Source organism: Herpailurus yagouaroundi, unplaced genomic scaffold, assembly GCF_014898765.1.
Source record: "Herpailurus yagouaroundi ecotype Mexico unplaced genomic scaffold, PumYag 185, whole genome shotgun sequence".
NCBI classification, from domain to species: domain Eukaryota; kingdom Metazoa; phylum Chordata; class Mammalia; order Carnivora; family Felidae; genus Herpailurus; species Herpailurus yagouaroundi.
Genome location: NW_024412416.1, coordinates 27719093 through 27732621, shown reverse-complemented (window position 1 = coordinate 27732621; position 13529 = coordinate 27719093). Strand labels below are relative to the sequence as shown.

Sequence of the window (13529 nt, the reverse complement as noted above, 5' to 3'; positions counted from 1 at the left end):
GTCGGAACACAGTCCGTCAGGCCCCTCCGCTTTTTGCAAGCCAGACTTGGGGGCTCTGCTTGGCCGTCGAGCCGCCCCTCTGCCCTGGCTCCCTCCCGCCAGTCCGTGGAGCGCGCACCGCCTCGCCGCCCTTCCTACCCTCTTCCGTGGGCCTCTTGTCTGTGCTTGGCTCCGGTGACTCCGTTCTGCTAATCCTCTGGTGGTTTTCTGGGTTGTTTAGGCAGGTGTAGGTAGAATCTAAGTGATCAGCAGGACGCGCGGTGAGCCCAGCGTCCTCCTATGCCGCCATCTTCCCTGATGAAAATTTTTTTACTGGGAATTTAAAGAAATCTTATCTTTAAGAGAGCAATCAAAGAATCAGCCATCATAAATGATAGAACAGGTAAACAATAATTGTCTTTAGAACTGTGGTAGGTGCTCATTGAGGGTAGCTGGAGGGGGTGTAGTGGTGTGATGGGTTAAATGGGTGTTGGGTATTAAGGAGGACACTTGTGATGTGCATTGGGTGTTATATGTAAGTGATGGACCACTAAATTCTCCTCCTGAAACAAATTACAAAACTGGGAAAATTAATTTTTTTTAATTTTAAAAACCAAGAAATTCTTAAAAAAAAGAACTGTGGTAGGTGCTATGAATAATTCAGAGAAAGGTAACGAAATCTAGTCAGGCAAAGATAGCTATACACATGGAAAAATTAGGCCACTCCAGCTCCTTCACTTAAAAAACTTCAGTGATTTCCCTCTGTCTACAAATGAGGTTCCAATACCTCTGCATCCTATATAAGGCCTTCTGGTCTACTTCATGAATGCTAAATTACAATGCATTTCCCAATGTATCTTTCTTCTGTTATTTTTATTGTGTTAAAATATATCACATAAAATTTGTCACTTTATACATTTTAAAGTGCATAATTCAGTGATATTAATTACATTCACTGTGTTGTATAACCATTACCACAATTATTTCTAAAACCTTTCATCACCCTAATAGAATTAAATTAAACACTAATTCCTCATTCTCTTCCCCTGTATCCTCAGCCCCTGGTAACCTATGATCTACCGTCCATCTCTATGAATTTAGGTAAATTCCAAATTTAGGTAAATTACCTATTCTAGATATTGCATATAAGTGGAATCATACAATATTTGTCCTTTTGTGTCTGGCTTATTTCAATGAGAATAATGTTTTCATGATTCATCCACATCATAGCATGTATCAGAACTTCATTTCTTTTTGTGACTAAATAATATTACATTATCTGTATATATACTACATTTTGCTTACCCATTCATCTGTTTATAGATACTTGGGTTGTTTCTACTTTTTTGCTGTTGTGAATAATGTTACAGTGGTACAAAGGTATCTGTTTGAGTTCCTAATTTCAGTTCTTTTGGGTATATGCCTGGGAGTGGAATTGCTGGGTCATATGGTAGTTCTATGTTTAGCTTTTTGAGGAACCACTAATTTGTTTTCCACAGCAGTTATATCATTTTTTTCCCACCAACAGTGTATGAGAGTCTCGATTTTCCATATCTTCTCCAACGCTTGTTATTTTCTGTTTTTCACCCCTAATTATAGTTGGGTTTTCTGTTTTGTTCTATCAATCTATGTGCCTGTTTTTGTGTCAGTACCATACTGTTTTGATCACTACAGCTTTGTAATATAACTTGATGTCCAGAATTGTGATACCTCCAATTTTGATTTTCTTTTTCAAGACTGCTTCAGGTATTTGGGATCTTTTGCATTTCATACAAATTTTAGGATTGTTTGTTCTAGCTCTGTAAAAAATGCTGGTGGTATTTTGATAGGGATTGCATTAAATGTGTAGATTGCTTTAGGTAGTATAGGCATTTAAAAAATATTTGTTCTTCCAATCCAAGAGCATGAAATTTTTTAATTTCTTTGTGTCATCTTTAATTTCGTTTTTCAGTGTTTTATACTTTTCAGAGTACAGGTCTTTCACCTCTTATTTAAGTTTATTCCTAGGTATCTATGTTTTTGGTGCAGTTGTAAATGGGATTGATTCTTGATTTCGCTTTCTGATGCTTTCATAATTGGTGTATAGAAATGGAAGATATTTCTATACATTGATTTGTATACTGCAACTTTACTGAATTCACGTAGCAGTTCTAGAAATATTTTGGTGGAGTCTTTTGGGTTTTCTGGATAGAATATCATATCCACAAATAGTGAAAGTTTGACTTCTTCCTTGATAATTTGGATGCCTTTTATTTCTTTTTATTTTCTGATTGCTATGGCTAGGACTTCCACTACTATGTTAAATGTGAGAGTAGACATCCCTGTCATTTTCTTCACTGTAGAGGTAAAGCTCTCAGTTTTTCCCCATTGAAGATATTAGCTGTGGATTTTTCACATATGACCTTTATTATGTTGAGGGATGTTTCCTCTAACCCTACTTTGTTGAGGGTTTTTATTATGAATGGATGTTGTACTTTGCTAAATGCTTTTTCTGCATCTGTTGAGAGGATCATATGGTTCTTATACTTTCTTTTATTAATATGATGTATCACATTGATTGATTTGTGAATGTTGAATCACTCTTGCAGCCCAGGAATAAATCCCACTTGATTGTAGTGAATGGTTCTTTTAATGTGCTGTTGGATTTGATTTGCTAGTATTTTGTTGAGAATTTTCGCATCCATGTTCCTCAGGGATATTGGCCCATAGTTCTCTTTTTTAGTGGAGTCTTCATCTGGTTTTGGAATCAGGGTAATAATGATGGACCCATAGAATGAGTGGAAAATTTCCTTACATTTATATTTTTTGAAATAGTTTGAGAATAATAGGTATTAAGTCTTCCTTAACTGTTTGGTAGAATAGGACATCCCTATGAAGCCATCTGGTCCTGGACATTTGTTTGTTGGGAGGTTTTTGATTACTGATTCAATTTATTTCCTGGTTATTGGTCTGTTTAAGTTTTCTATTTATTCTTGTTTTAGTTTTGATAGTTCACATGTTTCTAGAAATTAATCCATTTCTTCCAGGTTGTCCAATTTGTTGCCATATATTTTTTCATGATATTCTTTTATAGTTATTTGTATTTCTGTGGTGTTGGTTGTTATTTGTCCTCTCCTATTTGTGATTTTATTCATTTGGATCCTTTCTATTTTTTTCTTTTGATAAGTCTTGCTAGGGATTTGTCTTAACTTTTTCCAGAGAACCAGCTCCTGGTTTCATTGATCTGTTCTATTATCTTTTTTGTTTCTATATCATTTATTTCTGTTCTAATTTTTATTATTTGCCTTCTTCTGCTGGCTTTAGGCTTTGTTTGTTGTTGTTTTTCAAGTTCTTTTAGGTATAATGTAAGTTGTTTATTTGACATTTTTCTCGATTCTTGATACAGGCCTGTATTGCTATATACTTATCTCTTATGATCTCTTTTGCTGCATCCCAAGTGGTTTTGGACCATAGTGTTTTCATTTTAATTTGTTTCCAGGCATATTTTTATTTCTTCTTTAATTTTCTTGTTGACCAATTCATTCGTTAGTAGCATTTTGTTTAACCTCCATGTATTTGTAGTCCTTCCAAATTTTTTCTTGTGGTTGGTTTTAAGTTTCACAGCATCGTGGTCAGAAAATATGCATGATATGGCATCAGTATTTTTGTACTTATTGAGGCCTGATGTGTGACCTAGTATATGGTATATTTTGGAGAACGTCCCATGTCCCATGTGCACTTGAAAAGAATATGTATCCTGCTGCTTTAGGATGAAATGTCCTGGATATATCTGTTAAGTCTGTCTGGTCCAGTGTGTCATTCATAGCCATTGTTTCCTTGTTGATTTTCTGCCAAGATAATCTGTCCATTTATATAGGTAAGGTTTTAAAATTCCTTACTATTATTGTATTACTTTTAATAAGTTCCCTTATGTTTGTTATTAATTTTATATATTTGTTTTCTATAAAGTTGGGGGCACAAATATTTATAATTGTTAGACCTTCTTATTGGATAGTTCCTTTTATTATAGTGCCCTTCTTCCTCTCATGTTACAGTCTTTGATTTAAAATCTAGTTTGTTTGAAATAGGTATTGTTACTTTCGCTGTCTTTTGACATCCACTGGCATGACAAATGTTTCTCCATCTCCTCACTTTCAGTCCAGAAGATTTTCCTGGGTTATGTAGATGGGCCTAGTGTAATCACATGGGCCCTTAAAAGTAGGAGTGAAGACAGAAGAGTCATTTTGAAGTTTGAGAGGGACTTTACCTACCATTGCTGGCTTTGATGATAGATGAAGTTGGGGGGGCGCAGTCATGAGCCAGGAAGTTTGAATGGCCTCTAGAAGCTAAGAACAACTCTTGGATGACAACAGCAAGGAAATTGGGACCTCAGTCTTTTTTTTTTTATTTTTAGTTTTTATAATTTTTTTGCATGTATTTATTTTTTGAGAGACATAGAGAGACAGCACAAGTTGGGGAGGGGCAGACAGAGAAGGAGACACAGAATCTGAAGCAGGCTCCAGGCTCTGAGCTTTCAGCACAGAGCCCGATGCAGGGCTTGAACTCAAGAGCTGTGAGATCATGAACTGAGCCAAAGTTGGACACTTAAACCACTGCACCACCCAGATGCTCCAGGGCCTCAGTCTCAAGGCTGTAAGGGATTGAATGTCAGCAACTTGAAAGAATAAAAAAACAGATTCTCTCCTAGAGCCTCCAGAAAGGAATTCAGCCCTGCCAACACCTTGATTTTGTCTTGATGAGGCTCTAGTGAGAAATGTAGCTGAGCCCACTATACTTCTGATATATGAACACTGTGATATTAGAAGTAGGTTTTATTTTAAGCCACTACACTTATGGCAATTTGTTATGGCAGGTATAGAAAACTAGTACTCTTTTTATGTCTACAGAATTTATAGACATGTCATTGTCTTTATTCTTGATATTGGCAAATTTTGTCTTCTCATGTTTTATCTTATTCAGATTGGCTAAGGTTTATCAGTCTTCTTGATTTTCTCTAAGAGCCAACTTTTTGTGGCATTGATTGTCTCTAATATTTTTCTATTTTCTATTTCAATTATTCCTGCTCCAGTCCTTATTCTTAATTTTCTTCTACTTATTTTGGGTTTTATTTGCTCTACTCATTAAAATATGTGCAGACATTTTAACATAAACTTCACAAAAGAAGATCTATGGATGGCAAATAGCTACATGAGAAAAAAGTTCATCATTAGTCATTAGAGAAATGCAACTTGAAGCTAAAATAAAGATCCTTCATACTCATTGGAATGTCTAAAATTAAAAAAGGCTGATCCAGTGTTGAAAATGTGAAGGAAATGGAATTCTCATATAATGTTGGTGGTGTAAAATGTTACAGCCATTTTGGAAAACAGTTTCATAGTTTCGTGAAACACAAACATCCTATAATATTAATCTATCATGTGATCAACTAGTCCATTCCTAGGTATTTTCCCAAGGGAACTGAAAACATATGTACATACAGATAATTATATATGAAAGTTAATAGCACATTCATTTGTAATAGTCAAATAATGGAAGCAATCCAAACATCCCATAAACAGTGAATAGATATGTACACTGTGGCATGGCCATGCTATAGCATACTACTAAATAATACAAAATAATGCGCTATTGAGCCACACACCAACCCTGAAGAATCTTAAAATAGTTCTGCTGAAATGGAAGCAATCAGACAAAAGAATGTATGCTGTATGATTACATTTATAGAAAATATAGAAAATGTAAACTAATCTATATTGAAAGAAAAGATGTATTCCTGGGCATAGAGTAGGTAACAGGGGGAGATAGAGGGGATACAAGAACGTGGACATTAGTAAAATGCTAGGGATAGTGAATATGTTCATTATCTTGATTATTGGTTATATGGGTACATATATTAGCCAAAATATAAATTGTACATTTTATTTATTTTTTTAATTTTTTTTTAACGTTTATTTATTTTTGGGACAGAGAGAGACAGAGCATGAATGGGGGAGGAGCAGAGAGGAAGACACAGAATCAGAAGCAGGCTCCAGGCTCTGAGCCATCAGCCCAGAGGCTGACACAGGGCTCGAACTCACGGACCGCGAGATCGTGACCTGAGCCGAAGTCGGACGACTAACCGACTGAGCCACCCAGGCGCCCCTAAATTGTACATTTTAAATATGTTTAGTTTGCAGAATATAAATTTTCTTCATTAAAGAAAATGATCAGAAGATAAAATCTTAGTGTGTTAGCATTTGAATTACATCTATGTTGATATGTCCACTTATTTGTTTTCCAGGGTGGATTGCTATTATGGGTGCCATCTGGTTGCTAATTTTAGCTGATATCCATGATTTTGAGATAATTCTACACCGAGTAGAATGGGCAACTCTTCTGTTCTTTGCAGCACTTTTTGTTCTAATGGAGGTAAGACTTTAGAATTCTTGCAAAGTAATCCTTTATCTGACTTTTATGTTTCATACTTTATTGTGCGAATGAAAAAAGCCTAAGTCTATAGTCTTTCCACTTATTTAACATGGGGGAAATGATGGAAGTTATAAATAGACTATTTTAAGTTAAACCAGGTTTTATTTCAGCCACCTAAATATTTTCTGATAAATTGTTTATTTGGTTGTTGTTTTTAAAAATTATCTTTGTGATTTATAAACTTGCTCTAATTTCATTTTCCATAAAGTAGAATTTGCTCTAAGTTGTGTTTACAGCTGAGTGACTTGTTACAGAAAATTGACAGGGTGATATTATCTTGATGATCTATTTCATTTTGTGTAATGTTTAACTAAATATTCTATGTTATCATGGAAAACACTACATAAAAAGAATGAATATTATTTTGGTAATAGTTGTTATGAAATGTATTCAAAAAATTATTCACATTATTATTCAATCTTGAGACTTGATTTATGAACTTGTGTCCTCCTCAAATACAAGGTTTGCTGAAATAGAAAAATACTACTCCCTAAAGGATATCTCAAGCACACCAAATATCTCACATTAATTAACTTACTGATGGTAGACCCATTTGGTTTTAATTATTCTGTGTAATAAAACTTTGATACTCCCCCCACCATTTGTCTTTAAGACAGGGCCTTTGAAGTTTTGTAATCTACATCTTTGCTCCTAATGGGTTGTGTAGATGTAATCAAGTGACTCAGTCCCTCCAAGTCTGTGGGGGGGTTGTGAATTATATTCTAAATCTTCAGTTTCACACTCAAAACATTCAGCTTTTTTTTTCAGGGTGTTCTTTCCACACTGAACACATAGAATATGGAGGGGAAAATTCTGGTTACTGTTTTCATGATTGGACTTTGAAAGTCTCTGCCTCAATTACATGTTTACTCCAGGTATAAATTGCTATCTCATCTGGGTTTTGGGCATATTTTTCCATATTTTATACTTCACTTTGTTGATGTAGTAAACAATGGAATTTTAAAAACAACTTTGTTGGGGTATAATTTACATATCATAATATTCACATGGTAAGTTTACAATTTAATGATTTTTAATAAGTTTAGAACATTTCCATCATCCAAAAAAGATCCCACATGTCCATTTACGATTAATTCTAGCTCTTGACTCCAGATTTAGGCAATCACTATTTTTTTCTGTCTATTGATTTGCCTTTCCTATACATTTCATCCAAAAGAATCATATAAAGGAAAAATCATAGTTTTTTTCTGTCTGCTTTCTTTAATTAGAATAATGATAATAATGTTTGTTCATCCATGTCTTTGTATGTATTTTAGCTCATTTGTTTTATTGCTGAATAGCATTCTACTTTGTGGATACCATTTGATGAATATTTGTATTCTTTCCAATTTTGAACATTATGAATATTACTATCATAAACATTTGTGTAAATTTGTGTGTAAACTTCATGTGGAATATATTTTCATGTCTTTGAGATATATGCTAGGTTTTATCATAAGTTTAGCTTCTTAAGAAACTGTAAAAATGCTTTTCACAGTGACTGTACCATTTTACATTCTCACTGGCAGTGTAATAGTATTCCAGTTTCTCTACAATCTCACTATCACACTTTGCCTTTCTTTTTTTTTAAATATATGAAATTTATTGTCAAAATGGTTTCCATACAACACCCAGTGTTCATCCCAAAAGATGCCCTCTTCAATGCCCATCACCTACCCTTCCCTCTCTCCCACCACCCCATCAACCCTCAGTTTGTTCTCAGTTTTTAAGAGTTTCTTATGCTTTGGCTCTGTCCCACTCTATCCTCATTTTTTTTTCCTTCCCCCCCCCCCATGGGTTCCTGTTAAGTTTCTCAGGATCCACATAAGAGTGAAAACATATGGTATCTGTCTTTCTCTGTATGAATTATTTCACTTAGCATCACACTCTCCAGTTCCATCCACATTGCTACAAAGGGCCATATTTCATTCTTTCTCACTGCCATGTAGTACTCCATTGTGTATATAAACCACAATTTCTTTATCCATTCATCAGTTGATGGACATTTAGGCTCTTTCCATAATTTGGCTATTGTTGAGAGTGCTGCTATAAACATTGTGGTACAAGTGCCCCTATGCATCAGTACTCCTGTATCCCTTGGGTAAATTCCTAGCAGTGCTACTGCTTGGTCATAGGGTAGGTCTATTTTTAATTTTTTGAGGAACCTCCACACTGTTTTCCAGAGCGGTTGCACCACTTTGCATTCCCACCAAGAGTGCAAGAGGGTTCCCGTTTCTCCACATCCTCGCCAGCATCTATAGTCTCCTGATTTGTTCATTTTGGCCACTCTGACTGGCGTGAGGTGATACCTGAGTGTGGTTTTGATTTGTATTTCCCTGATGAGGAGCGACGTTGAGCATCTTTTCATGTGCCTGTTGGCCATCTGGATGTCTTCTTTAGAGAAGTGTCTATTCATGTTTTCTGCCCATTTCTTCACTGGATTATTTGTTTTTTGGGTGTGGAGTTTGGTGAGCTCTTTATAGATTTTGGATACTAGCCCTTTGTCCGATATGTCATTTGTAAATATCTTTTCCCATTCCGTTGGTTGCCTTTAGTTTTGTTGATTGTTTCCTTTGCTGTGCAGAAGCTTTTTTACCTTCATGAGGTCCCAATAGTTCATTTTTGCTTTTAATTCCCTTGCCTTTGGGGATGTGTCGAGTAAGAAATGGCTGTGGCTGAGGTCAGAGAGGTCTTTTCCTGCTTTCTCCTCTACTGTTTTGATGTTTTCCTGTCTCACATTAAGGTCCTTTACCCATTTTGAGTTTATTTTTGTGAATGGTGTGAGAAAGTGGTCTAGTTTCAACCTTCTGCATGTTGCTGTCCAGTTCTCCCAGCACCATTTGTTAAAGAGACTGTCTTTTTTCCATTGGATATTCTTTCCTGCTTCGTCAAAGATTAGTTGGCCATACTTTTGTGGGTCCAAATCTGGGGTTTCTATTCTATTCCATTGGTCTATGTGTCTGTTTTTGTGCCAATACCACATTGTCTTGATGACTGCAGCTTTGTAGTAGAGTCTACAGTCTAGGATTGTGATGCTTCCTGCTTTGGTCTTCTTCAAAATTACTTTGGCTATTCAGGGCCTTTTGTGGTTCCATATGAATTTTAGGATTGCTTGTTCTAGCTTCAAGAAGAATGCTGGTGCAATTTTGATTGGGATTGAATTGTATGTGTAGATAGCTTTGGGTAGTATTGACATCTTAACAATATTTATTCTTCCAATCCATTAGCATGGGATGTTTTTTCATTTCTTTATGTCTTCTTCAATTTCCTTCATAAGCTTTCTATAGTTTTCAGCATACAGATTTTTTTACATCTTTGGTTAGGTTTATTCCGAGTTATTTTATGATTCTTGGTGCAATTGTAAATGGGATAAGTTTCTTTATTTGTCTTTCTGTTGCTTCATTATTAGTGTAGACGAATGCAAATGATTTCTGTACATTGATTTTGTATCCTGTGACTGCTGAATTCATGTATCAGTTCTAGCAGACTTTTGGTGGAGTCTGTCCGGTTTTCCATGTATAATATCATGTCATCTGCAAAAAGTGAAAGCTTGACTTCATCATTGCGAATTTTGATGCCTTTGATTTCCTTTTGTTGTCTGATTGCTGATGCTATCACTTCCAACACTATGTTAAACAACAGCGGTGAGAGTGGGCATCCCTGTCGTGTTCCTGATCTCAGGGGGAAAGCTGTCAGTTTTTCCCCATTGAGGATGATATTAGCCGTGGGCTTTTCATAAATGGCTTTTATGATGTTTAAGTATGTTCCTTCTATCCCAACTTTATCAAGGGTTTTTATTAAGAAAGGATGCTAAATTTTGTCAAATACTTTTTCTGCATTGATTGACGGGATCATATGGTTCTTATCTTTTCTCTTATTAATGTGATCTATCATGTTGATTGATTTGCAAACGTTGAACCAGCCCTGCATCCAGGAATGAATCACACTTGATCATGGTGAATAATTCTTTTTGTAAGCTGTTGAATTCAATTTGCTAGTATCTTATTGAGAATTTTTGCATCCATATTCATCAGGGATATTGGCCTGTTGTTCTCTTTTTTTACTGGGTCTCTGTCTGGTTTAGGAATCAGAGTAATGCTGGCTTCATAGAATGAGTCTGGAAGTTTTCCTTCCCTTTCTATTTTTTGGAATAGCTTGAGAAGGATAGGTGTCATCTCTGCTTTCAATGTCTGGTAGAATTCCCCAGGGAAGCCATCTGGTCCTGGACTATTATTTGTTGGGAGATTTTTGATAACTGATGCAATTTCTTCACTGGTTATGGGTCTGTTCAAGCTTTCTGTTTCCTCCTGATTGAGTTTTGGAAGTGTGTGGGTTTTTAGGAATTTGTCCATTTCTTCCAGGTTGTCCAGTGTGTTGGCATATATTTTTTCATATATTCCCTGATAACTGCTTGTATTTCTGAGGGATTGTTTGTAATAATTCCATTTTCATTCATGATTTTATCTATTTTGGTCCTCTCCCTTTTCTTTGTAAGAAGCCTGGCTACAGGTTTATCAATTTTGTTTATTTTTTCAAAAAACAACTCTTGGTTTCATTGATCTGCTCTACAGTTTTTTTTAGATTCTATATTGTTTATTTCTGCTGTGATATTTATTATTTCTCTTCTTCTGCTGGGTTTAGGGTGTCTTTGCTGCTCTGCTTCTATTTCCTTTAGGTGTGCTGTTAACATTTTGTATTTGGGATTTTTCTTGTTTCTTGAGATAGGCTGGATTGCAATGTATTTTCCTCTCAGTACTGCCTTTGCTGCATCCCAAAGCATCTGGATTGTTGTATTTTCATTTTCGTTTGTTTCCATATGTTTTAATTTCTTCTCTAATTGCCTGGTTGATTCATTCGTTCATTCATTAGTAGGGTGTTCTTTAACCTCCATGCTTTTGGATGTTTTCCAGGCTTTTTCCTGTGGTTCATTTCAAGCTTTATAGCATTGTGGTCTGAAAGTATGCATGGTATGATCTCAATTCTTTTATACTTATGAAGGGCTGTTTTGTGACCCAGTCAGTATGTGATCTATCTTGGAGAATGTTCCATTTGCACTCGAGAAGAACATATATTCTGTTGCTTTGGGATGCAGAGTTCTAAGTATATCTGTCAAATCCATCTGATCCAATGTCTCATTCAAGGCCCTTGTTTCTTTATTGACCATGTGTCTAGATGATCTATCCATTGTTGTAAGTGGGGTGTTAAAGTCCCCTGTAATTACCACATTCTTGACAATAAGGTTTCTTATGTTTCTGAGTAATTGTTTTATATATTTGGGGGCTCCCGTATTCGGTGCATAGACATTTATAATTGTTAGGTCTTGATGGAGAGACGCTGTAATTATTATATAATGCCCTTCCTTATCTCTTGTTACAGCCTTTAATTTAAAGTCTAGTTTGTATGATATAAGTATGGCTACTTCAGCTCTCTTTTGGCTTCCAGTAGCATGATAAATAGTTCTCCATCCCCTCACTTTCAACCTGAAGGTGTCCTCAGGTCTAAAATGAGTCTCTTGTAGAGGGCAAATAGATGGGTCTTGTTTCATTATCCATTCTGATACCCTATGTCTTTTGGTTGGAGCATTTAGTCCATTTACCTTCAGTGTTATTATAGAAAGATATGGGTTTAGAGTCATTGTGATGTCTTTAGGTTTCATGCTTGTAGCAATGTCTCTGGTACTTTGTCTCATGGATCCCCCTTAGGATCTGTTGTAGGGCTGGTTTAGTGGTGATGAATTCCTTCAGGTTTTGTTTGTTTGGGAAGACCTTTATCTCTCCTTCTATTCTAAATGACAGACTTGCTGGATAAAGGATTCTCAGCTGCATATTTTTTCCTGTTCATCACATTGAAGATCTCCTGCCATGCCTTTCTGGCCTGCCAAGTTTCAAAAGAGAGATCCGTCACGAGTCCTATGGGTCTCCCTTTATATATTAGAGCACGTTTATCCCTAGCTGCTTTCATAATTTTCTCTTTATCCTTGTATTGTGCCAGTTTCACTATGATATGTCATGCAGAAGATTGATTCAAGTTGTGTCTGAAGGGAGTTCCCTGTGCCTCTTGGATTTCAAATCATTTTTCCTTCTCAGATCTGGGAAGTTCTCAGCTATGATTTCTTCAAGTACACCTTCAGCACCTTTCCCTCTCTCTTCCTCCTCTGGAATACCAATTATGCGTAGATTATTTCTCTTTAGTGCATCACTTAGTTCTCTAATTTTCCCCTCATACTCCTGGATTTTTTTATCTCTCTTTTTCTCAGCTTCTTCCTTTCCATAATTTTATCTTCTAGTTCACCTATTCTCTCCTCTGCCTTTTCAATTCGAGCTGTGGTCGTCTCCATTGTATTTTGCAGCTCATTAATAGCATTTTTTAGCTCCTCCTGGCTGTTTCTTAGTCCCTTGATCTCTGTAGCAAGAGATTCTCTGCTGTCCTTTATACTGTTTTCAAGCCCAGCGATTAATTTTATTACTATTATTCTAAATTCACTCTCTGTTATATTGTTAAAATATTTTTTTTAATTTTTTTTCAACGTTTATTTATTTTGGGGACAGAGAGAGACAGAGCATGAACGGGGGAGGGGCAGAGAGAGAGGGAGACACAGAATCGGAAACAGGCTCCAGGCTCTGAGCCATCAGCCCAGAGCCCGACGCGGGGCTCGAACTCACGGACCGCGAGATCGTGACCTGGCTGAAGTCGGACGCTTAACCGACTGCGCCACCCAGGCGCCCCTGTTAAAATATTTTTGATCAGTTCGTTAGCTATTATTATTTCCTGGAGGTTTTTTTGAAGGGAATTCTTCCATTTCATCATTTTGGATAGTCCCTGGAGTGGTGTGGAACTGCAGGGCACTTCCCCTGTGCTGTCTTGAATAACTTGCCTTGGTGGGCAGGGCTGCAGTCTGACCTGATGTCTGCTCCCAGCCCACTTCTGGGTCTACAGTCAGACTGGTGTGTACCTTCTCTTCCCCTCTCCTAGGGGTGGGATTCACTGTGGGGTGGCATGGCCCTTCTGGGCTACTTGCACACTTCCAGGCTTGTGGTGCTGGGGTTCTGGCGTATTAGCGGGGGTGGATTGCAAGGTGCACA

At 36.6% G+C, this 13529-nt stretch overlaps 1 protein-coding gene across 1 annotated transcript in view; it reads left to right on the top strand.

The window, feature by feature from the left end:
• The window catches only part of OCA2 (OCA2 melanosomal transmembrane protein), a 527910-nt gene that overhangs the window by 280377 nt on the left and 234004 nt on the right, over positions 1–13529 (top strand). Inside the window, exon 19 of the mRNA XM_040493912.1 lies at positions 6260–6387. Within this exon, the coding sequence (XP_040349846.1) occupies positions 6260–6387 (128 nt within the window). The remainder of the gene's footprint in view (positions 1–6259; positions 6388–13529) is intronic.